General features: G+C 40.9%; 1 protein-coding gene across 2 annotated transcripts in view; it reads left to right on the plus strand.

Moving 5' to 3' along the window:
- ADCY1 (adenylate cyclase 1) overlaps positions 1 to 22,360 on the plus strand; it is a 154,294-nt gene extending 131,934 nt beyond the window's left edge. Inside the window, exons 15-20 of one of the 2 annotated variants that reach the window (XM_037385341.1) lie at positions 2,938 to 3,054; positions 4,195 to 4,341; positions 4,730 to 4,828; positions 8,821 to 8,935; positions 10,535 to 10,659; positions 11,542 to 22,360. In XM_037385341.1, coding sequence (XP_037241238.1) covers positions 2,938 to 3,054; positions 4,195 to 4,341; positions 4,730 to 4,828; positions 8,821 to 8,935; positions 10,535 to 10,659; positions 11,542 to 11,880 — 942 coding nt within the window. In that variant the 3' untranslated portion in view covers positions 11,881 to 22,360. Of the gene's footprint in view, positions 1 to 2,937; positions 3,055 to 4,194; positions 4,342 to 4,710; positions 4,829 to 8,820; positions 8,936 to 10,534; positions 10,660 to 11,541 lie in introns of those variants that run through there. The other variant, XR_005103897.1, reaches the window with a different exon arrangement.
- The last annotated feature ends 4,505 nt before the right edge of the window (positions 22,361 to 26,865 follow it).

Consider the following 26,865-nt stretch of genomic DNA (forward strand, 5'->3'; position numbering starts at 1 on the left):
TTGTTGTGAATCATAACACAATGGTAGGAAACACTGAAGAACCTTCTCAATCACGTCTTCCAAAGTGAACATTTTGGTCCACTGTGCTGGTTGTGGCTGGGACAGAGTTAATTTTCCTCGCAGCAGCTACTACGGGGCTATGTTTTGGATCTGTGCTGGGAACAGCGTTGATAACGCAGAGATGTTTTCATTACTGCTGAGGGTGCCTGCACAGAGCCGAGGGCTGTTCTGCCTCTCACCCCACCCGCAGCGAGCAGGCTGGGGGGCACAAGGGGCTGGGAGGGGCACGGCTGGGACAGCTGCCCCCAGCAGACCCATGCATAGGGTCTGTTGCATAGGACACCATGCTCAGCACAAAGCTGGGGGAAGAAGAGGGAAGGGGGGGACATTCAGAGTGACGGCGTTTGCCTTCCCAAGCCCCCGCTGGGCATGCGGGAGCCCTGCCGCCAGGAGGGGGGCTGAGCCCCTCGTGCCCATGGGAGGTGGTGGGTGAACCCCCCTTCTGCCGTGCTGTGCACGCAGCTCTTGCTTTACCTATTAAACTGTCTTTATCTCAACCCACGGGTTTTCCCACCTTTGCTCTTCCGATTCTCAACCCCATCCCACTGGGGGGGAGTGAGCGAGTGGCTGCGTGGGGCTTAGTTGCCAGCTGGGGTTAAACCACAACATCCACAACTGGGCAAGGCGAGGGAACCTGATCACACATTTCCAGATCAGAAATGAAGAGCAGCTGCCAGTGACTGAACAGCATCACTTCCATGCAATGCATCTTACCTACCCCGGCTCGATTACTTTGACTTGTCCAGAAATCTCGATGCCCCATATTCTATTGGGAATTCTGCCCCATATTGTACTGGGAGCTTAACTGAGAACTTTAAACATTCTTGGGAAGACAGTAAAAAAAAAGTTCTTATTAAAAAAATAGAGGAATGGATAAGCAAGCCCAAAACGGATTTTTTTTTATTCTGACCATGAATTCAGTTTGCAAATCTCTTTGCTGTCATCAGAGTTAAATTTCCCATATTGCAGAGTGATGCAGAAATGGAATTGTAAGCTTGGTTTCAGTTTTCAGCTGGAAAAAGCTTTTTATTTTTACTATTAGAAGATTTAAATTCCAACAGTCAGGCTAAACACAAGCAGCCATTACACATTTTTATAGACAACAATAAGTCAGAGAGAGAGTTATACCATCTAAATAGGGAAAGCTCATTTTAAGAAATTTAAGAAATGTAAACAGCTAAAAATGTGTCAGGAAAACAGCTCACAAACAGGAAGTAGATACTTGCTTAGAATAAAAAATTCAGGTATATTTCTTGCAGAGCTCAACTGCTATTTAATGTTTACTGATAGTTCACCTCTGGAATAGATTCTGATTTTTATTACACAAATTATAGGAGGAGCTGAGAATTTTCTTCAAAAGGGAATGATTCTTTAAAAAGTTGTTTTAAAACCAGTTCTCTTTTCAGCACTCTTTCTACTTGTAAAGAAATTTAAGAATGCAGAAGTAAACTGCAAGGGAAAGCAGACTATGTGATTTGAATAAAGAGATTGTTTCCTAAGTTTTATCATGGAAAGCAAAAATGAGCTTCATGGGGAAAAAAAATCAGATGAAAAGAATATTTTTAGGCTATACAACGGCAAGACATGACTGGTTTTCTCCTACTTAGACAGGAATGGGTAGTGAGAAAAGTATGTGGACTTTGTATAGATCAGGATAGCAAATTCTAGATGCAAAGGGGACACCAACAAAGATTAGAGCAAATTCTTCAGTGGTTTACGTGAAGGTAGTTTCTCAACGATGCCTGAGAATTTGGCCTTCCGGTCTTCTGCTGACTGGAACTAGACAAACAAGATCCTGTTGGGATCATGGGAGAAGATTTGTGTTACTGGTCGGTGAGTATGATTGAAGAGCAAAGAATGAGCTGTGATTTCTGTGAGATTAATTATACGGTACTTTTCAGATGTTTTCTAATTGAAATCAGAATGTCGGGCCAAAGGTCACTCTAACAATTAGGAGCAAACTCCAGAGAAGTAATTTTGCAGAAGAGTATACTAAGGACAAGGCTGGAATTTGCAAACCTAGGAGTCCCAAATGAGAGCCCAGATACTCAGTGTTTTTCCAGTAAGGGGTCTGATCTTTAGAATTGTTTCCGAATATCTGACTCCCACTAACTCCTGTCAGTCAAGACACTTGTAATAAAATGCCAGTATCTTGAGTTAAGGACCTTGGGCTGTGTTGATTCCTGGGCAGCCCTCCTGAACGCTGTCGTTCACATGAATGACAGAATTTCTGTTGCTGTTGTGCAGAGAAATTTCTGTGTGCCGGAGCTGTATATGTTTTCATGAAAAATGCCAGGGGAATTAAAAACATCTCTAAAAATGCTAATTATTTTTTGTATCAAAATATTTCTTTTAATTGTATATCATTCTTAAGGATGTTCGGTTTTAAGATCTTACTAGATCTGATTCCATTTTACTGCAAGATGATGTAGGTGTTGTTTAAACACTGGGGATTCCCCAGGCTTCTCTTTTTGGAAAGGTGGATCAAATACTCTCTGTCACCATACCCACCTACCTGGGAAGTAATCGGCCTCCAAGGCCAATGTGATTTTAGATTATGCTAGCTTTTTTCCTCTGCAACCATACCAAGGGCCTGTTTAAAAGAACAGAGAACTACACAGGACGCCAGCAGACTTAGCTGATCATGCCCTGAAAGTAGCCATTGGCACAGAGACTGTAGCTTGAATTACAGGGCTTAAAGGGATTTTGCCCCATTATAAAAACACTGTAAAGGACAACTGTTCCCACTCTAATTTGCAGGCATTATTTTGCTCAGTTTAATTTCAAGAGATGAATTAATAGATGCTATGTGTTGGCTTCAGGTAGGGGTTTTTTTTTGCTTTTTGGAAAGGTTTTTCTTTTCCTCTATCCCCACAGGCAGAAGAAGAGAGAGATGATATGGAGAGAGTCAAGCTGGATAATAAAAGAATTCTCTTCAACCTGTTGCCAGCACATGTTGCACAGCACTTTCTTATGTCTAATCCGAGAAATATGGTAAACCAAGATAAAATCTAAATACGTGGTGGTGGTGTATGGGTGTGAACCTGTGTAGCTTAGGTCATCTTTCAACTGCATGTTTTCAGGAAAGGCTTGGAGTTACAAAATTTAATTTGTGCTAAAAGGAATAGTTTGGTAAAAACGTGTGGTCCAAGAATTAGATTGGGATTATTTCTTCCTCCTTCTCTGAATAATTTCAACTAAAAGCAGGATAAAAAAATGTGTCATTCAACACCAATGCAGCCAAGTGTCTGCATGCCAATCAGTAATTTTTTCGGTTTAATCAGTTTAGAATATTGGAGTTTATCACAATATTTCATGAGTTCAGTTTGGCTGTGAATAGTGAAGAGTATGAATTGCCAGACACTTCCCTATGAACCACTCTTGTTCTGAAAGTGTGCTGCCGTTACCAAACTCATCCATTGAAAGTTAAAACCAGAGAATTGTACACGCCCAAGGAAGGAACAGGAGCTTTTAACATCAAAGGCTGCAGTAATGAAATAAATTGTTTGAGGAGACCCTTACCAGAGTCCTTCTGGTGCAGCTGCAATACCTGCAGCACTGGAGTAGTCTTAATGGCCATGATATTGCTCTTGAGAGTTTGGATCAATGTATTTGAACCACAGAATAGTGGTTTTAATTTCCGAGAGCCCTCTGAATTCTTAAGGAGAAACCTTACCGTAGAGAGCAACATTATATTTTTAATGTTGAATACAGGGCTCCAGAACCCAGGGAAAGACATGAAGGAGCAAGGCTGGGTTTGTGCGGCAGGGTAAAAGTATTCCATCTCCTATTGTAGTTATAAAACAAAATTGAGAAATTGCAAATATATTTCTCATACAATAATAGTTCTACAACTGTTAAGACGTTTCACAAAATTTTTACTCACCACTTCCATGTCTGAACAGAGAAAAAGAGTTGTCTTAAATGGATTTAATAGCTTGGGTGTTAATTTTCTTTTGTGTTTTTGAATGCAGAGATTATTAAATTTTTTTTTAATAATGCTGGCTTTCTCTCTACCAAAAATGATGGCTTTTGCCCTAGCTGTTGCTTAGCAGTATAACAGATACCATAATAATGATGCCTGGTTTAGATTAATCTTTTAAAATAAAAATTGTATCTGCTCATGAACTGCAGGACCTTTATTACCAGTCATATTCACAAGTGGGAGTGATGTTTGCTTCCATCCCAAATTTCAATGACTTCTACATCGAATTGGATGGCAATAATATGGGAGTGGAATGTCTACGCCTGTTAAATGAAATTATTGCAGATTTTGATGAGGTAAGGTCTAAACACTTTGTCTTTTGACCATATCAGTTCTACCAAATTGCTATAGACAGAGATGATCTGTAGCAGCTCAGAGTATCTTGAACTGCCAAATAAAACAGTACTGTAAACTTCCTACTTAATTGTAGTTGGTGCTCACTGGGCTTCTCCAAAGTGCCCAGTTTGCATTTGTAGGCACATGAGTCTGACCTCAAAATCGTCTAATACAGGGAGGAGTATTAAAATGCGAGTTAATGGTAGTTTTTTCAATGACCTCAAAATGGGCAAGCCTCAACTTATCAAAAATCATATGGTTTAATCAACTTGGACATATTATCTGATAACTACAGTTGCTTGTCTAAAATATTATGTAATATTTAACAGTTTTATGTTTTAAACAAAGCTTATGGACAAAGAATATTATAAGGACATAGAAAAGATCAAGACAATTGGAAGTACATATATGGCAGCTGTGGGACTCGTACCTACTTCAGGAACTAAGGTAAGAAGATTTTACATGACGGTCATCTGCGGAGGAACCATTCTCCTTCAATTTCCAGAGGAAGATGAGAAACACAACTAACTCTATGTGATTACAGATAACTTGTGTTAGTTCTCTACAGCAATTTAAATCTGAAATTCAAAGAACAGCTGTAGCTTGAAAGGAAAATTGCTATCCTAGCAGTTGTTCATGTGGCTTCATTTGGGATTTCGTTGTCTACAGCTCTGGATTCTCTGCAAATTGCATATAAAGCTCCTAAGTCAGAATGGTAGTGTTTTAAACCTGCTATCTTAAACGACCTTGTAAGATGTAGGGAAGGGAAGACTCTAGGTGTAATGAATTGCTGCAAAACTAACACAAGAATATTAACATGTGATTTTTATTTTTTTTTTAATTGAAAACTGGGTGCAACCTATGATCAAAACAAACAGCCTCTCCCAGCCCCCATCATGGACAGGAGCTTAGTGCTAGGTACATAGCTGCACTTTACCCTGGTCCCTCCACATCAGCTCTTCTTTGTCTCCACTGTTAATGTTCTTTTTACGCCTTTAATTACTCAGCAGTAAAAAAAAGTCATTTCAGACCCACTGTTTCTGGGGCACAGTTCTTCTGTATCCTCATTACCGTTCCCAAGTGTAATTTCTTACCTTAAATTTGTGTCTTGGGACAGAGATTCCTTAGATTTGCCTGCAGCATCTGGAAAAGCAGGAAAAAAACCTCTGGACAGTATACTGAATGCATTGTATACAGAGTACTGTGCACATTAATATTTATATTAATAAAATTAACCTTTGAAAATTAATAATTATCAGTATGAGGAATATAATGAAAATTAAAGCAATCCATGCTCCTAGTCTGCCCAGAATGTCCAGGCACCTTTCCCCTGTTTTTATATGCATGTACGTATGTTGTAGAGAGGTATACTCATGCCTCTGGTTTAGCACTGCAAAATAACACCGAAGTAGAGGGCAAAAGTAAAAAGAGCCAGAAGCTGGCCTGTGAACTTTCTAGCCACAATTACCCTTGTTAAGTAAATAAAAAACAAGACCATACTGAAAACAACTGTTAGAATCATGTTGAAGTATATCACATGCAACTTATTTTCTGGTCTGCAGGGTATTTACTACTGATGCTTTCCTTTGTATCATTCTTAGAAATCTACACATTACAAAAAAAGGTATTTTTAAAACTCTGTTTATGCTGAACTGTTTGACTCCTGGGTCCTGAGACAGGTAAAAAAATTGATCCTTTGAATTTTGTTCAGTGTGATCTCAGGCAAACAGGCAACAGCATACTTGTGTGTCTGCTATAAATGCTCTTTGAACTATAATCCTGAAAACAAGTGTGTTATTGGGTAACTTTTGCAGCATACGTTCCAAAACCTAAACATGTTTATCTCTTGTATTTTATAGTTGCTAACAGAAGGGTCAGCTGAGTTAGCCCAGTACTGAAAATACCACTCTGAGCTTATGATAGTAATGAATTTTAAATCACTGCAGAAGGTCTTGTACAGGACTCTTGCCTTTCTCTGAAATCTTGGGGGAAATTTTGGTCTTTTCTGTACAGGTAGAATTTATTTAGCATTTAGTATTCCAGATAGCCTAAAGATCATGTATGAAACAACCAATATTTTTTACTTTAACTTGGGGATTCAGCTGTTCTGTGATCTCTTCCCACTGCTCGTGTGATGCAAACCAGTAGAAATTATTCACGTCCTATTGGCAGTTTCCCACTAGGTCTTCAGCACGCAGCTATGTAGGAAGAGCCCAACGATCCTGGGCAGCCCGTCGTGCACAGGCGACCACTGCCAGCCATCACACAGTCCCTGGGCTGCCCTGCGGAGTCATATGTGGCCATGGGGATCCGTAAGGGACTCAGGTGCTTCTGGTCTCCCCTCTGCCAGGGGTGTCCCAGCTTTATCAGCCGCCAGTTTCATACTAGGATTTGGACAAGAGCAGAAAGCAGTGGATGGGGTTAACTGTGCTCTTAACTGAGGATATTTACACATGTACCCTGATGAAGTTAAATATTTAAATCTCATCTTTTACAGGACTGTTGTTTCTGCAGCTTGACTTCAGCAGGTGACTATAGTAAATGCACATTGCCTCTGTCAGAGGGGGTTTGCTGTGGTGCTCTGGGCAGTCTTTCCAGTAACTATTCCTCTGATGTTTAAATAAATAATTGCTTGCCAGTTACACCATCAGGGCAGCACACAAACCAAGCTCTTTGTAGATCTTTTGCACAATATAAGTTCATTGTGTGTGTGCACTCCTTTGAAATTACGTCTGTGATTTCACCAGGGTCCTGACTTCATGGTGTTCTTCAGTGCACATTCAGAAGGGTTTGCCAGTAATCCTTCTGAGAGGCAGCTGTCACCTGCAGTGCATCCAACATTTGTCACCAGTCCTCTCCCCTGCAACCCCGAGGGGCACTGCAGGAAATCAAAGTGTTCATCAGGCAGCAAAAAATTGAAGGATAAGGAATATAAAAAAGATCAGAGGATTAAAGAAAACTATACGCTCCTCCCTCCCTCCTCCAAGCATTCAATATTCTCCTTCTCTACTGGAAGTGTAGCCATCAGCTCTTTAAACTTAATTCTTGTTCTTCCTGTGTCTTGGTGAGGCTGGAAAAGAGTAGAGCTAGTTGACATTGGAAGAAGGAGAATGCCAGAGACCCAGGCAGGTAAATAAAAATATCCTTTGTAAAATTTGGGACTGGCCTGAGGATGACTTTCATCATTTTTTGTTAGCGCTGTGCTCTTAATTGTTGTAAATTTCCTGGCCACATGAAGGAACCCTTTCAAGGAGCCTGAATAAAGCAAATAGCAACCTGTTTCTCAGATTCCTCAGTCACTGTCAAGTACGCCATTTATAAAATCTCACTATAGCGACAAAACCAGCCAGCTCTCACCTCCTGCCAGCTGCCACAGCCCTGTTTTGCAATACCCTACTGAAGCTAGATTGCCACTGACCCTGCATTTCTTTCACCATATCCTACCTTTAGCCCACTTTCACTTTGCAGATGTGTTCAAGAATTCATATTTATTATTCAACTAAGAGCACAACATCAGAGCAACCATATTGAGCCAGGTCAGTGGTCTATTCTAGTAACCTGTCTTTAACGAGCCAACAGTAGATCCTGGGGGAAGGGCGCAAGTTACAAGAAAAACATGCAAACCTCTCATTCCCGCTTTCTAATGATACTCTGCTTAAGAAATTTTAGAGCTACAGATAATCTTTTTTTTACTGCTTTGTAGCAAATATTTCTTTCATCAGTTTGAGTAATTATGCTGGAATCAAGCTAACTCTTGGAATCCACAATATCCTCTGAAAATCAGTTCCACGGTTTAATTAGACTGAAGTTGTAAAGGTTATTTTCTTATGTTTGGGGTTTTGTTTACAGTTTGATACTTCAGCATTTCATTTGATCCCTTCTGGTTCTTTTGCTTTAGTTGGTTTAGATACTTTTTATAACAACTCAATTCAGCTTTCCTGGAAAGGAAAGAAAATAGGGGTGTTCTGCATCTCACAGGATTAAACCTAACAGGAATTTTGTCAATGGGAACAGCATGCACCCCATGGAGCTGGGAGCTAGCAATAACCCCAAAGGGAGAAGAGGGCAGAAACTATAGTTATTAATAATCATCAAGCGAAGTAGTTTTGTAAGAAAGCAGGTTATATTCCCTGCCACGCTCACAACAAACATCTGGAGCTCTCTAGCAACAGGACCACTTTACCACGGGAACTTTGCTTTCCATTCTTCCCAGAAATCAGAAACAGAGGGAAGGGAAAAAAAATAATAATAATTCACTGCTTGAGAAAAGAATGCATGTGCTGGAGCCACCGTCAAAAATTTCTTTTTGCAAACAGCAGACTGGGTTAGGTTCTTTTCCTAAGACATCCAGTCTGAGCTTTTCATTGTTTTTCACTTTGATGTTTCACCTGCCTCTCAGTACCCTACAAATCTAATGTCCAATACTATTTTGTTTCTAGGCTAAAAAATCAATTTATTCCCATCTGAGTACACTGGCAGATTTTGCAATAGAGATGTTTGACGTTCTTGATGAAATCAACTATCAGTCTTACAATGACTTTGTCCTACGAGTTGGTAAGTCACGCTTCTACCATTATCACACAAGCAGAACGTTGTTTGTTGGCTTTCCCTGTGCTGTCTGCAAAGGATTACCTGTCCTGCACTCATGATTAAAACTGAACAGTCTCCTTTAGCAGGAGAGTCACGTCCATGTAGAAGGTCAGCAGGCTGGATGGTGAGCATCAGTATTAAGGAATTACACTTGTATCCAACTCCAGTGTGTTTACTTAATCTACGCACCCCTAAAAGGAAACTGCACCAATAATTTTGTACATTATTAGTGTACCCAGTCTTGTGGCTTACACTGCTTTGCACTGCTAAACTGCTGAAAGCTGGGTCTGACTGTACTTAAAGCTATTAAGTTGCATCTGCAAAAGTTTTGTTGGCATTAAAATTGCAATAGGAGCTTTTTCTACATAGATGCCAAATCACCTTAACCAGTCCTGTTTTCTTCAACAAATCAAATCCTCTGGTCTTCCCAACATGAACCTTTCCATGCAATCCTTTACATGTTATTATGTGTCTACGCGTCTCAGAGTCCTTTCTCCCAGCCTTAGAGAGCAAGTTCCCATCTTCCCTGCATCCCACTCCGCTCCAATGATACTTCCATGGCTGTTCTCATTTCATTGTGTGTTCTAACACAGTGTTCTCCGGCTTCTTTCTCTATATATTTTCATGGCTGAATTGTGAGAATAGGCCAGACTTGGGGAAAAGTGAGGTTGCTAGTAGTGGAAGATTGAGACAGACCGAAGATATCAAGGGCAGCAATAGGAGAGTTATATATCTTCGCCCTCTTGTACATCCTAATAATTACCAACCCCAAATTCTCTTTGAACTCTGTTACAACCGGTCTTCCCAGGTTCACAAAGGAGCAGGAGATAAATGTCAAAGCCCCATCCTTCTGCATAACTTGCCTGGGAAAGCCCTTGCAGAGAACCTCATGCAGGTATTAGCATCTGCAGCTCTTCAGGGCACTCAGAAGAAGGAACATCCTCTTTTGTCTTCCAAACAAGGTGTCACAACCAGACATAAATACAGAATTGAGCCCTGTGGCTTCCCCAAAAAGGTGCTTGAGCCATTTTCACGTACCGTTGTCTTCTTCCAGTGTCTCCCTGTTCTGAGCCATCTAGTATTGACAACCAATATGACATGCTTCCCTTACCCCATTCCTCGTGTCTTCCAGGCTACTATTTCTGTTCCACTTGGAAAGCCTCCACTGAAAGGCTTTATATGAGCAACAACAGTGACAGTCGTAGCAAACAATTAAAGATCTGTAACGGTTTATCCTGTACTAATCTACAGCTAAACCCTGCATGACCACTGCTTTCCTTCCTTTCTTAAAACAAACAAAACAAGAAAATCCACAGATAAGCTGTATTTTTATGTTGTCTGTCATATTGCATTTCCAATAAGATATCTCTGTGTATGTCCTCATTTTGTTTCTGAACCTCTTACAAACAGAAGTCAAATTAGCATTCATGTCACGTGTACTATGCCCTACGACCACAAAAATTCTAAGACACTTGTGTTAAAAAATGTTATTTTGCAGGATTCTTGTCTCCCTTGGATGATATCCTGTAGTGTTTGAAACCAAACTCATTGTTTTGATTTTAGGTATTAACGTCGGGCCGGTAGTGGCTGGAGTCATTGGAGCCAGAAGACCACAGTATGATATCTGGGGGAACACTGTGAATGTTGCCAGCCGGATGGATAGCACTGGAGTGCAGGGGAAAATTCAGGTGAGTGCATTCTGAGACAGTTTTGCAAACTTCACATAACTCCTGTTTCTATATGTGGTGACCTTTTTGAGACCACTTAGAAAACACAGCCTCACTTGATCTCGTGGTTCTTATGAAAAGGGCAACGTTATCCAGATGATTCAAGCATCAGAGGTATAGTTGTTTTCCATTATCTATGCTTCACTGCTTGGAGGCAATGAAATCCTTATATAAATCATTTCCCGTCTAAAGAAACTGAGTTCTTGCTGCATTGCACACAGTTGGAGGCAAGCCTGGGAACGCCAGCACCGCATGGGCCAGTCCTTGTGCTGTAGGAATTTTGCCTGAATAAGGACTACAAGGGAAGGATCTATGTCCACTTACATCCTGCTGCATTTTCTGTAGCTTTAAAAATTCCTTGGACTCTTTGGATCAGAGAGGCTACACAGACGAAGAACATTGTTGTTCTGTTAGAGCTTGGCTGGAAGCAATGCTGCACCTCTCAATGTCTCAATGGACTCTTGCAGCCTTTTATCCAAAACACCTGTCTAGTCTCCAGGGATCAAAAGTTCTTCCGGAGTAAATTAACGTCACTGGAACTGATCCAGCTTGCAACAGCGGACAATTTGGTAACACATTTCTGTTGGACCAGAGCTTAATCTGGTCGCGTAATTATTCAGCTTAAGACCAGAAGTTCTTCTGCTTAGATTCCAGTTTGGTCAGCGATTTGTAATGCCTTAAGAAAATTCTGTGTGAGCCCCAGTGCAAGCAGCAGGTGCTGATTCATTCTGCTTAGGCATATTTCATGCCAGAGAAGTACAATGGAGACGGGTGGGCCGTTCTAGGATTAATCTTACATGAACAGGAAAAAACTAATAGGTTGTTTTTTTTTTCTGTCCTCAGGTGACAGAAGAAGTTCAGCGGATATTAAAAAGGTGCAGTTACGAATTCGTGTGCAGGGGTAAAGTCAGTGTAAAGGGAAAAGGTGAAATGTTGACCTATTTCCTGGAAGGAAAGGCTGATGGAAATAATTCACAAACACGGTCTTTAAACTTAGAGCGGAAAATGTACCCTTACGGGAGAGCAAACATTCAAACAAAATTGGGCACCAGCTGTCCATCGGTGTCCTCAGTTGCTAGCTTTACTGTAAAAGCTGGGCTTGGAGCAGGTCAAGCGTCTGCCACTCACGCAAATCAAACCCTGCATTACCTTCCTTCTGTGCCAGCTGTGAAGGAGGCATAGAGCAAAGGAGATTTGGTTGTGCCATTTGCAGTGAACCTGGAGAGCAATGGTTGTCTGAATTTTTACCAAGAGATCAGAGGTCATAGGCTGTGGCATTAACCAAGGACCACTACAACCCAACCAAAGAGAACTTGGGGACTGTGTAATGAACTCTTGGGATGGAACATATAAGGGCTAGAAATTCTGTTAGGAAAAGTCAAAATCTGATTTTCTGGAAACGAGGAATATTTTCTTGGCATTTTTAAAGGGTAAATGAAAAAAAAAATGAGATAAACGTGCAAGCAATTATTTATGTGTGTGTGTATATATATGTTTTAATCTATATATGCACATATACAAACAGTCTTACGTAGACTTAATAGAGATTTATAGAGATAAACATAAAAATATGTATTTATTTACACATCCACCTGCAATGACAGAGCAAAGAGATTTCTCTTTCTGTCATAGCTGGCATTGTTGGGTCTGGGATCAGAAAAGCTGCATTCAAGCATGGAGCGTGGGGCAGCTGGAGACTCTCCAGGGCTACAGCAAGAGTTAAAGAAACTGTGCTCCCAGTGCGTGAGTTAAAGCAAAGAGAACAGCGTTCATTGTGCTGTCAATGGCAGATTTATGACAATTAATGAAGATTCAGCTAATTGCTAAACCCTATGTATTTTTTTAAATTCTCTTTGCATGCTCCAAAATCTTAAAGTAAAAAAAAAATATTCCAATTTAAATGCATAACACTAGGATATGAAGTCGATAAACCACAAAACTTAAAGATTTGGCAGAAGAACAATACATATTCTTTCCTTTTTTTTAAAAAAAAAGGGTGGTGGAATTCAGAAGTTGCTGCCTCTTCACAGGTCATTCGACTCTGTGCAATGCAGAGGACCCACCCGGCAAGCACAGCAATATGCTTATGCAATATAGAAACATTCCTTTATGTACAGTGCTGATTTTATTGAAGAGCAGAAGGATGGTGTTATTTCAGGCTTTTACAAACAGCACAGATCCTGTGGCTCAGCCCCTGGATTTAGCTTTACCTTTCTAAACAGCTCAAAGAATAGTCCTGTACCGGTGACAAACACGCCATTGCTGTCTTGATGACATTTAGAGGTTTTGCCAACATAGTTTTATGTCTTAATTAATTTTTAAATTTATGCCACAGTTTTATTATATCTTGATTCAACCCGGGCTGTCTCTTCAAAGCTGTACAATTATAGAAAGCTATAATTCTGAGGAACAAACACAGTCCAACTTTGCCCAAATGAGGAGCACGCTGGTAAACATGCCAGGAGAGTGGGGCCTGCTCTTGATCTGCATAAAAGGGAACAATTTTTGACTGCTTCTTCCTTTAATGCAGCCCACACCCTATTGTTCATAGTTTCATCTTGAAACGCTGATCTGGATGGGAAATGTGGAGTGCAGCTCCGTCCTCAGAGTGGCTGGAGGTCACGCTGTGGCATGACATGTGCTCTGCTGACAGGTGCCATGCTCTCTGGATGGGGATGCTCCAGCTGGCCAGCCTCACTGCTTTCCAAAGGAGAAGTAAAACTTTGCGTTGCCCAACAACATGCAAAACTTCCTTTTAACTAAAATAAAACAAAACCAAAACCCTAACAAAACAAACTTGAAAAACCCACCCAGGACTTGCAGTAGTTGTCCAAATTGCACAGTAGAGAACTTAGGTGTACTAGATGTCATGTTTCCCTTTGGTGGGCTTATTTTATTACTGATTTCAGTGGAAAGAAGATTCTGAGCAATTCCCCTGCCATCAGCATTGGAGCAGTCACCATTTGTGTGAAAAGTATATGGACAAACACCCTGTCAACAGATGCAAATGGTTAAAGAAATGCCGCAGGTGTTTCTGTTCTCCACGTAGCCGCATCAGGCTGCTGCGGGACTCCAGTGGTTAGCAGCAAGGTTTTCAATTAATTTTTATGTGCCCTGTCAGCTAGGTGCTTCATTACAAAGCTAGCAAAATCAGTGTGGTGATTAAAGTGACTATAAAAACCTGAGAATTGCTTCCTAACTGTGCTAGGTGTATGCATCCTGGCTGGTCTATGGAAAGGCACTGCATTACTTTATCAACCTAACAGCTATCCAGTTCACAGGTGTTCTTCCAGAATAAGTTAAATCTGATTTTAAGGCACTCAAAGCCATTTACATAAATACATGTAGAGAATACACATTTAAAAGAAAAAATATTTACATAATTAAATTGAGTATCCATGTAAAGCACACTATGTATTTATGTATTCTAGTAGGTTTGTAAGTCATCACACAGGTAAGTTAAATATTTAAGCAAAGTGGAAAGCATTATGTGCAATAGCATTAATCACTCAGTTCCTCTCACAAAAAGCCGAAGTGACACAATTTTTGAATTGGTGAATTTGGTATCGTTTCACCGATAATAATAAAACAGTATTTTTACATGTACTGTAACAGCATCTTCAGATCCTGGCAGTAGATCTGGTAGCACGTGAACACATAGACCAAATACAGCCATTGACCCACCTCAAAAGCCTAAAATGAAATTAATTTGTTACTTTTTTAGTAGGTCCATGATACAGGCACATTGCCATCATTGCTTTTATCACTAAATAGACAGCGAGCAGAAATTAATTGCCCTCTGTGCTAATATTTTCCAGACTGTTCTCATTCCCAGACTTATTGCCAGACTAGTCCTAGAGCAACAGCAGTGGAAGGTCACATAGCAAGGTAAATTTGGAGTATTCATTTTGATATTTTAGAAGATTAACAAGTGCTATAGAATTACTCCAAAGTTTTTCTAAGCCTGAGCCTCCTCCCCAACAGCCAAATGAGGCACGTTGATTTTTGTAAGAAAATTTTCCATGTTGAATGGGAAGGACCAGACAGTCACAGTCCATTGTCAGCCTCTCATGTGGCCCTTTTGCAGGAGCTCTGTGCCTGTGGAGAGGTTGAGTGGAACAGCACGGCCTCTTGGTACTGCAGCCGGCATGCGTGTGCCAGATCACAGCATCAGTAATTGGAGTCAGTTTCCAGACTTCGAGTCCTACCGTTGACATTTTTCATATCTTCGTTGTGGTGGTTGTCGCTGGTTTTACTACGGGAGGGAACTATATTTTACTATGTAGCCCTGGACTGGGCAGTACAGAATCACAAAGGAAGTTCAGCCAAGGCACAAATGAGTGAAAAGCCACATGAAAATGATAGGCAGTGCTCAGCAGCCTTCCCAACAGGGAAAACTAAATGCCCGTTGAAATCATAATATAATGAAGCTGTGCTCTTGCCTTTATGCTTTCCTCCCTCTTCATATCATTTCCCCCCATTTTCCTTTCCTGTGTACATTTGTTTTATTTCAGCTCTGGTGTGATAGCTTTAAACGACAGATTTAACCTCTCTGATCTTCTGCCTTCCTTGGTATGTTCATTAAGTTTTATACATGGAAAGAGGTAGTAGCAATATTTCCGATAACCCCGCAAATGCACATTTTCTGCCAAATTCGAGGAGCTTGTCATCAAATGTGGGTTTTTGGCAATTGGCTGAAGATAATACGTGGCCAGCTCCAATATCCCTGATAATCATCAGAAGGATTTCCTTGGATTTCTGTGGGATTTGGGTTGCATCCGCCTTAATGCATGCAGTTGTCTTTCCTATCTTGCATTTATTAATTTTCTGGTCCAGCTCTGTAACTTTTGCCTGGGTGACCTTGCTGTAGCACCAGCGAGGAGTCGGTTCTGCCCCACAGTAACCAAAATTCACTGGCGTTTAGCCAAGGTCAGTAATTTGTCGCGTTGTGGCGTTGTGGGCAGAATAGCCTCCTGCGCTTCTGGTCACTGCTCTGTGCATCTGTTAGCGTGAAACACTGCACAGGTAGGGACCCTACCACAGAGCGATGCCACTTCGGCACGCTGGAGTCTGTCAATAGCAAGCACAATATTTCACATCAGTTTGCACGTTTTCTCTTTCAGATAATAGTAATAATCAAAGTCTTTTGTTCTTTATATAAGGAGATACGTATCGGAGATCTTCAGACTTCTCTGTCTTGGGAGCAAATTTCAAAGTGTTCCTACACTACCTTTACCTTTAAATGTTTGGGTTTTTTAATTATTATTCTCCGCTGAGATTGCAGACTGGCATTCAGTTGGATTAGTGGCTAGATCTTTCCAAACATCTTCCATCTGCATTCACTAGAAAGCTATTTCGTCCAGCCTGTAAGATGTGGTGGGCTTTTGTCGCTGCTTCCTGCCATGGCAAGTCATGCTCCCTTGTCTTCACTAAAACACGCGCCCGTTCTCCCTTGCTTTCTCTAGGTGAGACTGAGAGCCAAAAGCTTCAGCTCATTAGGGCTGAATCTGCATCCCTTAAGTACCCACAAGGCCTGCAGAAATCACCAGGAGTTTAGCATGCTTATGAAGAACAGGAGTTGAGCTTCTGTAGGCCAAGTTCTGCTTTGGGTTACAGCGACAGCTCATGTCGGTCCTGAACTGAGTATTTTACGGCACTGTAACCGAGAGTAGGTCATGCGCCTCAATCTCTTTCACGCTTTTGCCCGCAATTTATCTGTAAAGGCAAAAGCGAGTCCTTGGGAGTCACTGTTCAAAGGGAAACGGTATATGACCTGTGCCATTTCAGTGCTTTGAGGAGTCTGAACACACTAGTAAGTAGCGTGAATCATTTTCATGTGTTGAATTCCTGCTTGTAGCAGACACAAAGCATTTTCTTTACATCAGCAAGTTCGGATTCTGTACGTGTTCTGCCCAGGCAGGAGGACTATTTAGCCATAATGTTCTTTCGAGTTAGAGTTTTGTATTACAGTGAAAACCAACATTTTTTAATTTGTGATAAACCTGTATTATAATGCCTTATTTATTTTTAATCTTGTACAGTGTTATAAAACAACAGAGAACATTGGCCTTTCATGTATTATTCACTTTAAAAGATGTATTGTATTATGAAATTTTGTAAATAGTTTTAGCTCGGACAGGTAATTGCATGTACACTTGTATAGAAAGACGCAAAAAGGCACACTTTTAACAAATGTTAATGACTTTTGTAAGAGACATTTTACATGTGCATGGAGATTATAAATCTTTTGGAAATGGATGTCCTTTTGCTTTTCCTTGCAATCTACTGCATGCCACTCATGCCTGACTTCAGTAAAACAAAACAAAACAGTAAGTTTTCCTAAATGTTTTTGACATATCACTTCTGGCACAAAGTTAAATCCACTAGTTGCATGTGCGTTCAGCAAAGCAAAATCAAAATGCAAACAGCAAATAAAGAAGAAAAATAATTTAATGATTGTGATCTGCCAACCTCAGTGTTCCAAGATCCATACTACAGTATATGGAAAGTGTTATCAACATCTATGCTGTCTTCATAAGGTACCTTCTGGTCATTAGAAGCAATAAACTCTACTTACTGTAATATAAAAAGTAAGCAGATATTCTAGTTCATAATGGTGTAATATCTGACATTCAGTGGGTATTCTCTGATACTGCATTTGATGTAGTATTGTCATCAGGAAGGACCAAGTGTCAAATCCATCATTGCTGTATGCAGGTGCAACGCGATGGAAGGTAAAGGAGGTGAATTTGGCCCATTGATGTTACCCAGAGTATATTTCTAGTGTAGTAATAAGTTATTGTATGTGCAAAGTACACAATGCAAATAGATTGTTTCCCTAGATACATACATATGTGTATATATGTATGTGTATATATATATATATAAAAACTAATTTGGTTGCCTTATTTTTGTTAGCTTTTTTCAACTTATTTTCCAAATAACTTCTATTGCTAAGCTGAAAGTATTTACCAGAACTATTTGGAGAAGGTTCACTGGGTTCTCTGGCTTTGAGCTGTCTGGGTTCTGTGCTGATGCTAGTCCTGCTCCCGCTAAAGCCACGCTTACAGGGATGCCTACCCTAAGCATCACAGCCCAACCCGCCACTTGAGGTCCGTGCCAGTTAGCAATGTTGGAATAAGAAATGGGTATCTAATCCTCTAGCTGATTTTCCCCCATCTTGCTGCTGAACAAAACTTTAAATTCTGGAGGTATTTTACATGTGTCTTTTTGAAGGTTGTCATTTCTGTGTCACTACAGTTTGGGACTACTCTTCAAATTACTTATGTAATTGCTGTATGATAAATGAGGAGTACTGGAGGAGCATAACACTGAGGTTGGTGGCAGAGGGAAAATGGTGTGGACTGTGAATACTTTCTACTCTGTATTAATAAGGACTTCTTGCATTTCACAGACTTGAGCTGATTTCATAATAAGGCTTTGAAATCCATTAATTTGTTTGTTTAATCAGGTGACTCTGGGGTTAACTATGCAGTACAGCTTCTGCAAGTACTTCTGTCAAAGTAAGTTAAGGTGTAGATTCATACAACATATCCCAGCGGCCTGCATACAAGAACCACTACCTTTGTACTGATGATTGGCTTCGTACACTAGTTAAGGGTTTCTGACAGTCATAAATGAACTTGTCTCAAATTCAGTGGGTCTTGCATCTCAGTGTGGCATAATTGTTGTGACTAATGACAATCTGGACTCTGTTTCTCAACCCCAACTCTGTTGATGATTGGCTTTTTTCAGAACTCTGTGTAGGCTTTTTTCAGCTCTTTGTTCCTTTTAATCCCATCTCTTACTGAGTTTTCAGGCCAAAGCTCAATCATGAATAAATGTGTAAATGTAAATAAATGGGGGGAAAGTGCATCTAAGGGAGGGCTGCCTGTTGCTCTTTAATTACTCTCCAAAACGTCACACTTCTTGGGTGGCCTGGTGTGACATAATCTGATTGGTACAAGGACAAAAACAGGAAAGGGGGGGGGTGGGGGGGTGGGGGGGCAAAGTTTTCAGGAGTACAAAATAATTAAAAAAATAATAAAAAAGAAGAAGCTTGTGAGATAGCAGTGGCAGAAAGAAAGGGGTGAAAAGCCAGTACTCCTGCAGTCATTGGTAAAGCTCTTGGTGATGTGGGACAGGTCTTGAGTGCCTGAGCCAGCAGAGTACTCGACCAGATTCCTAGTGAGGCAGAAATAAGAGTTGTGTTCAACTGCGTGGCCAGATCCATTTGGAGTTTTCGTGTCTGTTCACATTCATAAGTGTTCAAGACCTCTTGGTGAACTGCTTTCAGAATTCCAGAAGGAATTATTCAGAGTTGTTGGGGGTTGTCACCTTTAATGCCTATTTTCCAATCATGAAGAAGCACCTTGAATTTTGAATTAGTGTTGGATAATGTACATAGCCTATGCGCTGGAAGGACTTGGTTTTGCTTGTGCCTTAACTGCATGCTCGAGGATCTGCTTCTTTATATTAGGAATCCCCATTTTATGCCTTCTGTGGCATCAGATGTGTCACACCTGCATAAAACTGAAGGAACAAACAGTGCTGCATCACTGTGAAGCTTTTTTACTACTTCCTTTCCTACTTTGGTTTACTACCAGCACAGCTATGTGGGTGTGAGAAGCGCTCCAAGTGCTTATGGAGGAAGGCCATAGGCAGGTACGTGTGTGTCCAAGCTAAATACGAACAGATTTCCTAGAAAGCTCAGCACATGCAGTGAGCTGAGTTCTGCAGAAAATCTGTCCAGATAGTTTGGAGCTCCTTTGAAAAAGCTGGCTGCCTTCCTCTTCAGATCAGGCTTACACAACATGTTGATTAAAAACATGCTTACCTACAGCTTGTAACTGCACTGCCACATTGGCTAGGGGTAGGTTAGCCTGCCGGTGGTAAAACGGCTAACAGTTCTCATTGTGGGCAAGGCTAAGGCATGCTTTGATTACTGCAGTTGTGCACACTATCGTGTCTTACTTTCAAGTGCCTGACCTGCTGCTTTGATCCTAGACCTGTCAATGGTGGCATCAGTTATGGAAAATTTGAACTGGCACGTGGAAGTTGTTGAGGTGATTTCTCATGTCTTTTCCTCCTTGGTGCACATGGGTGCGAAGGTTGTCTGTGCTTATGTGTCAAATGCCATCCAAGCGATATAGCAAGAATTTTAAGTGAAATGTAGATGAAGATGAATTGTCTGTGCCATCACAGAATTGCTTCATGATAATTACATTTTTGAATTGTTACAGTAAAACCCCTTTTTCGCTTAGAATTCTTGCTTTTTTTACAGTAACATTACTAGGGTTCCATTAAGAAAAAAATGAAATAATGGTGTAACTCGCTCCCATTTACAAGTACAATTGTCTGTACAAATTTGGACTTAGGGAAAGCAAATGGCGAGTTTCTTTTCTGCATTCAAGCCTCTGGTTTTTATGCAGAGGTAGCTTTGGAAAATGTTACAGAATATGGTAGGAATGTAAGTAATGCTTTCAGAGCTACTGGTTACCATTTCAGAGCAGTTACCATTTCTAGCGTAACTAACCCAATACAGAGAATTCTAGAGCAGTGATATTATTTTCAGTGAAATTATGACAGAGGTTAAAAACCTCTTCTTGGAAGTTCTTTTTACATTATATACTTGTGTGTAGATTTGTCTGTGTGCAAATCATCAGTTTGTACACGGAATGTGGATAGTGGTCTGAAACAGTAGCAATGCATGCACGTGTCAGTTCCAAGCAGATTCAGCCAACTTTGACCCATCTCTTAAAATCTCTGCCACTAAAACTTGTGCTGCAGCTCACATCTGTCTGGATTTTATCCTGCTGGTTAGTCCTTGTACGCTCTGTTGTCAGAACGTTAATTTTTGCCCTTCTTGTATATGTCCATAGGTTCTGCTTGGAAATGAGATATTAAGTATTTTTCTGATCTGGTAATTGAAAAGATTTAGAAGTGTATGTGATTCCTTCTTTTTGTAATGAAATGTTCAGCAGCCTAAGGTAGGAGGCAAAAAACCCCAACCACACGGAGCACGTATTCTACAATCGAAATTGGTCTGTCTACACATGATGGCACAGTGTTCACTGCAGGCTTACCTGTAATTTTAAGCATCCTAGAAATATTTAAATGTAGTAAATGCTATGGCGCTAAGAGGAAAGGAGCTAGGCATGCCTGCCTGCCTCTTAACGCCACGTAACTATTCTTTGGACATGAAAATGTGACCTGCAACTCATAAAACATTGCTTCTTAAGGGATCGATGCCCCCTGCCACCCTTAACTCGCCTTCCATTGTTCAGTGCCATCCCATTTTTTTTGCAGGCGGTTACTGTCTGCTCAGTCCTGCTTACCATCTCCCTCCCCGGGTCCTCCACCACGTGGCTGGTAATCATCTTTTTCAAAGAGAAAATATATTTACAAAAGCAGATTTTTCATATAATAGGTGTTTAGGAGAAAAGAAATCGCTTTGCCACAGCGGGGTTAGGAAGTGGTATGTGTGACAGCAGGCCTGAAAGGATGAGTGAAGGTCCCCAGTGGCAGGAACGTGGGCACCAGCAGCTGGCAGCAGGCTGGATAGCCAGGCTTAACCCCGCCAGCTGCAGGCAGAGCAGCATCCCTGCTCCTGTCCCCAGAGAAGAGACACAGATAAGCAAGAGGGGGGAGATAGTCTTAATTCATGTTCCCTAGCAGTTTACTAAACATGTGCAAACCCATTTCAAGGGTAGTCATGTTCTCTGTGTCTGGATGCCTCTCTTTATTAAAAAATAAGAGTAAGCAAAGGTACAGTCTTGGGGTTTTATAGGGCTGGTTGAATCAAAGCATTCAGTAAGACCATGCAAGAGGAGTCTTAGCTGCTTAACCTGCAGATTTTTGCAGCAAATTCTGCATTGCTTCCAAACTAACTTGAATATTCTGCTTAGACTTTGAAAAAAAAATAATTATTTGCATCAGGTAGAGATACTCCGTTCCTCAAAGGGAAAACCAAATGTATTCTTCCTTCTTTTTGAACAGCATACGAGGTTTCAGAAGGTATTTCAGTCTGATTTACAGCCTGGTAAAATCGATGGAAATATTAACTTCAGTGATGGTTGAGTTGTTAGATCAGGCCTTATTCTGATGCCTCTTCCTCTCCTACTGATGTCAAACGGGGTGTTGCCAGTAACTTCAAAGGGACGGGGAGGAGGCCTACTGTATCACAATAGAAACAGCTATCGACATAGATAAATAAAATTAACAGTCCTAACTTTAAGGAACGAACTAGTAAGTTAAGATGTCATTTTTTCAACTATTGTAGCCCACTGAACCTATAAATAATTTTTATATCTATATAGCTATACACTATATATATATATGTATGTATATACATAGTACAATACAATAACTTAACACTGGGTAACTTCTAATGATAGATTTGCATTAATAATACGGGTCTATTTTTATGTAAATAGAATATTGTAGAGTATCTTCCAGTCTTTTTCAGGATTGTTAAATTGAGAAGAGCAATTGAATATTTGTCCTATTTTTATGTTAAAAAGTGAATGGACTGAAATGTTAAATGTGAATGTAAATTTCTTATTGCAACTTTTATACTGAATGTTTGCACTATTATAATTTCTGGAATCTAATTAAAAATAAAGAAAAAAAAGTTGCTTGAATAAACAGCTGTTTGAGATTGTTGTTTTGGTTTGGCTGGTTTGATTTTTAAATCAAGTTATATTCATCATTCTATACCAAGCTGCCTCTCAGAGGGTCCAAATGCAGCTTCTCAGCTTTCAGGTTGAGGACATGCATCGAGCAATCCTGCAATTCTACTTTCACAATTGCTTTGAACTGAAGAACCTTGTGGGAGCAATTCAGCTCCCTTGTGAGCCTTGTTGACTTTCTGCGTTGACCACAGTGGAAGCGAGCCTGGGCCAAGTGCTCCAGCCATTGTGCAAGCAGAGGAAAGTAAACATGTGCAAATACTGGCCGCATAGACCAGAAGTTGGGGAGGGGAAGTTCATCTCTCATGTTCCACAAGCCAGAAATAATTGGCCGACTTGGGCCGAGTGTAGATTGTGTCGGCAGTTTCTATCATGCAAGGCGCAGAACCAACCTAAGTGCAAATTCGCGTACGTTAACTTAAAATTGAGCTGAAAACTGATAAAGCTGTACCAGGTAACTTGCCCCTCAAGAGGCTCTGTACGCTTCGGCACAGAACCAAAGCAGTTTGATTGTACAGCTTCCAAATCACAGCAGGCTCCCATCTGGTTAGTTCAAAGCAAAAGCAGAGGCACTCAGGTCCCTCATGCCTGTCCGTGCAGATATGCCCAGAGATAATTTGGAAATGCAGAGTCCCTTGTGATGGAAAACAGCCCGGGATCAGATGCAAGGGGTTTTATTCCAAATGCAAGAGTAAGCCTCCCCAGCTGTTTCTCTTGCAGGTTAGAGAGCGCAGTGTGAGTTGAACAGAATTATTGTGATGACAGTGAGTGTGATGGAACAGTTCTTAGTTTGCCCTGACACCAGTGAGAAGTGTTTGAGGCCTTATGTAGACATTTTATTTTTTTTTGTTTTCTCCTTCCCCTGGGAAAGACAGCGTGCCAGGTCTTTGCAAGTGTCAATCAGAATAGTTCCGCTGAAGTCAAAAGGACATAAATAAATTGAAAGTCTGGCCTTCATCTTTCAGTGGACCTATTCTGCCACGTTGGTATTTTCAGGCTTTCTCTCAATATTAAAATGTGCAACGCTACCTGGGTTGTTGGCGGGGATTTAATGTATATAAATACACACAGAGCTAAATATACTTGTATATAAAATATGTACATACACTTGCATATGTTAATGAGATAGTGCAAGTTCTGGATTAATGACCCAGGCCAGATACCTGGGAACAGTTTTCTGCCATGCCCCATACACAGCTGAATCACTTCAAAGACATAATGACTCAGCATGAGAATTCATGTTGCTTAAAGAATGACGTAGTGTTAGCAGCAGGTTACTTACATCTGCCAGTTACATTTTTGGACAAGAAAACCATTTCCGGTAGTGAGTAGTTCATGCTATAGAAATGCAACCCCTGAATGAGAAATTCCAGCAACTGCATTTCTATAGCATAAACCACCCAGGACTGGAACTGGTGTTCTTGTCCAAAACTGTTACCAGAGGAGGTTGTTGATTTGAAACAGGGGGACGGGGAGAAGAGGAAATGAGATCATCGTGTACATCACCCAGGCATTACTGGTGTGTTGCCATTGAATCTACGTCAAAACCTTCCCATCTTGCAGCCGTTCCCTAGGGCAGTGGGTCACCTGATGCACTGTTCCTGCTGGCAGAACATGATGTCCAAAGGAAGGAAACAATTATACAGGTACCACTCATGGACCATACTCTTGTTTGGGCCATTCTGATGGAAAAAAAAGCCATAGCTGGAAAGTGAGCCACATAGTGGAAGTTGTCTGTGACAATTCTGGCTCATTAAAGCTACCAGACTGTGGAGAGAGCATGTGAGCTTGGGGGTGGATCTTGACGTACAGCTGGGCTACTGAGGAGTCCTGACCAAACATCCAGTCCTGTGCAGATTATTTCGACTATCGATTGCAGCAGTAGTTTGCATAGGTTTTCAGGCCTAAGGTTCAGAGAATAGAAACTGGCTTTTAATACTACATTAATATGAGCTGCCCAGGCTTCTGCTGTTTCTGTACTTACACCAGGGACGTTGGTCCCTGTACTGGACACTGGTCCACTACAAGTAGACTCAGCCATAGCAAAGAAGCTATGCTGGCAGTGCTAGCTAGCTAGACTTAGCTAGCAATGAAGAAGTAGAAGGAGCTAGTGATGAAGTAGTAGTCATGATTAGTATGAACGTTTACCTTTCCGTTTACTAGACATAGTCTGAAGATGCCAACAAGGGCTTTCATAGAGATGGTGTAACATATCAATCACTACACCGCCACAGATGAAGGCAAATAAGCTTCTCTATCACAAATGCTCTGCTTCACTGAGTCTGTGGGACTCCAATGACTTCATTAGCATTCCCTCATCTCAGACCACCTGGGGATTCATCTGTGCAATTCTAATACAACAAGAAAAGAGTCATTGATATTCATCTGGCCTGACCTCCTGCACAGCACTACAGTCAGTCTGGCCACGCTACTGCACTGCACAAACAGGGCATTTTTAGTTTATTATTAGATGTAATAAAGTAAAGCAAATCCATCATTTTCTGGTCGCTGAGAGATTTGAAGTCAGACATTTGTTTGGCATTGGCCAAACTGTGCTCATACTGTTGCCAAAGGTCATGAAAGCACCACCGACTGTTTTCCCCCAAACACTATAGTTACTCTGTATGTTTATTGAACTTTGGCAATAATATTATGTGCTCCTCAGCAGCACTGCCAACATAATTAGAAAGGAGCAGTCATATCAGAAAAGACACAGCAAGTTACTGAAGAAAGGTCCCAGTTGAATATTAACTCAGATTGACTTCTGGGGTGTAGAAACACGTAGAAAGCATATAGGACACTGTCTAGTGAATAAACAACATGCAGATAGAACACATTGTGGCACTCTGGTAAGACTGAAGTGGATAAGCATATAATGAAGAGGAGTCATTGACGTAATTACAAAGGCAGGTGGTGGCACATTGATTTTATCAAGATCAATGACCTTTACTGCTACTAAAGTGTACCTAGTTTCTTACTACTGAGGTAATTAAACTTTTTGAAGTCAAACATTAATCCACCAGGCCTTTGGATAAAAAAAATACTTTTCTCAATTTGGCATTCCCCACGATGGTTTTAGAGTGGCTACTTGTATAATTATAACCTTGTTTAACCGAGAGGCAACAATTTTTAATGCCTTAACGATTTATAATCGATCTTAAGATAGCAGCATCTCTAAATATGTTCAGCCTAATCCTCCTCTCACATAGACACCAAGCACTGCATCCGAGGGCAGAGCTGGTCCATGCTGACAAAGGACACGGCACTGAACTTGCCTATAAAGAATAAGGGTCTGTTCTTAAGGCTTTTGTTTACTCAGTCCTAAGGTTACATTAAAGCAGAAAAAAAAAATGGCTGTTAGAATACTACTTTCAGCTCCCTGCAGTTGGTGGACCTAGAAAGTTTTATAACATCAACATCTAAATTAATTTTTTTTTAAGAATATTTGCAGTGGCTCAGAGACTAAGAACCAACCCTCATTGTTCCTCAAACTCTCACTGAAGTGAATCATACAGAAGGTGATTTAGGCACTTAAATAAGGGTTTGACTTGGTGAGAAGCCATGAAACCCAGTTAGTATATCGAGATTGTGGATTTGAGTGTGCAAAATCAGATCTGTTATCCAGCTGGACAGATCTGGTCATAGAAGAGGTGCACTACCCAAATTCTGTAGAAATATATAACCCAAAGAACACAAGCGTCAGTGTATTGCAAGTAGTACGGAGCCATTTTTTTCTGACAGGTTATGAGACGCCCCCAAACACCTGTCCAGGATTCCCTAAAGCCTTCCTCTCAGGCTGCTTATGAGATGCTCCTATCACAGGAGCTGAAGTGGGAGTATACCATGCTTAGGTCTGTCCATGGACACTGTAGCCAAAGACACTGACCTTGCCTCAGGCCAGAAAAGAGGTCATTGCCACACTGAAAAATGGGATGTCCCAACAGTTGCAAAGATACGGCCCTTTTTTTCTCCAGTGATCATAACATCATAATTCAGCAGAATTCTACTACATGAAAAACTATAATGAAAGTCTTCCAAAAGGCAAAAACTTTAAAGTTGCTGGAGAGTAAGTTCATAAATGTACATAAGTGATGTTCAGGCACTGAGAACTTGTTTAACAGATCACAAAGGATTCATATAGTCTTTGGTTTCTGAAGGTTTCAGCAAAGGTTTTGCTGCTGAAAGGGCTGGAAGGTACATCCTCTGAGAGGCAGCTAAGGACTTTGGGGTTGTCTAGTTTGGAGAGAGGGAGGCTGAGGGGCAACCTCATTGCTTTCTACAGCTTTCTGAGGAGGGGAAGTGGAGAGGGAGGTGCTGATCTCTTCTCCCTGGGATCCAGTGATAGGACGCATGGGCATGGTTCAAAGGTGCACCAGGGGAGGTTTAGACTGGCTATTAGGAAGCATTTTTTAACCAAGAGGGTGGTCAAACACCAGAACACACTTCCTAGAGAGGTGGTTGATGTCCCAAGCCTGTC

This window comes from Falco rusticolus, chromosome 4 (genome assembly GCF_015220075.1).
Source record: "Falco rusticolus isolate bFalRus1 chromosome 4, bFalRus1.pri, whole genome shotgun sequence".
In the NCBI taxonomy this organism is placed as follows: Eukaryota; Metazoa; Chordata; class Aves; order Falconiformes; family Falconidae; genus Falco; species Falco rusticolus.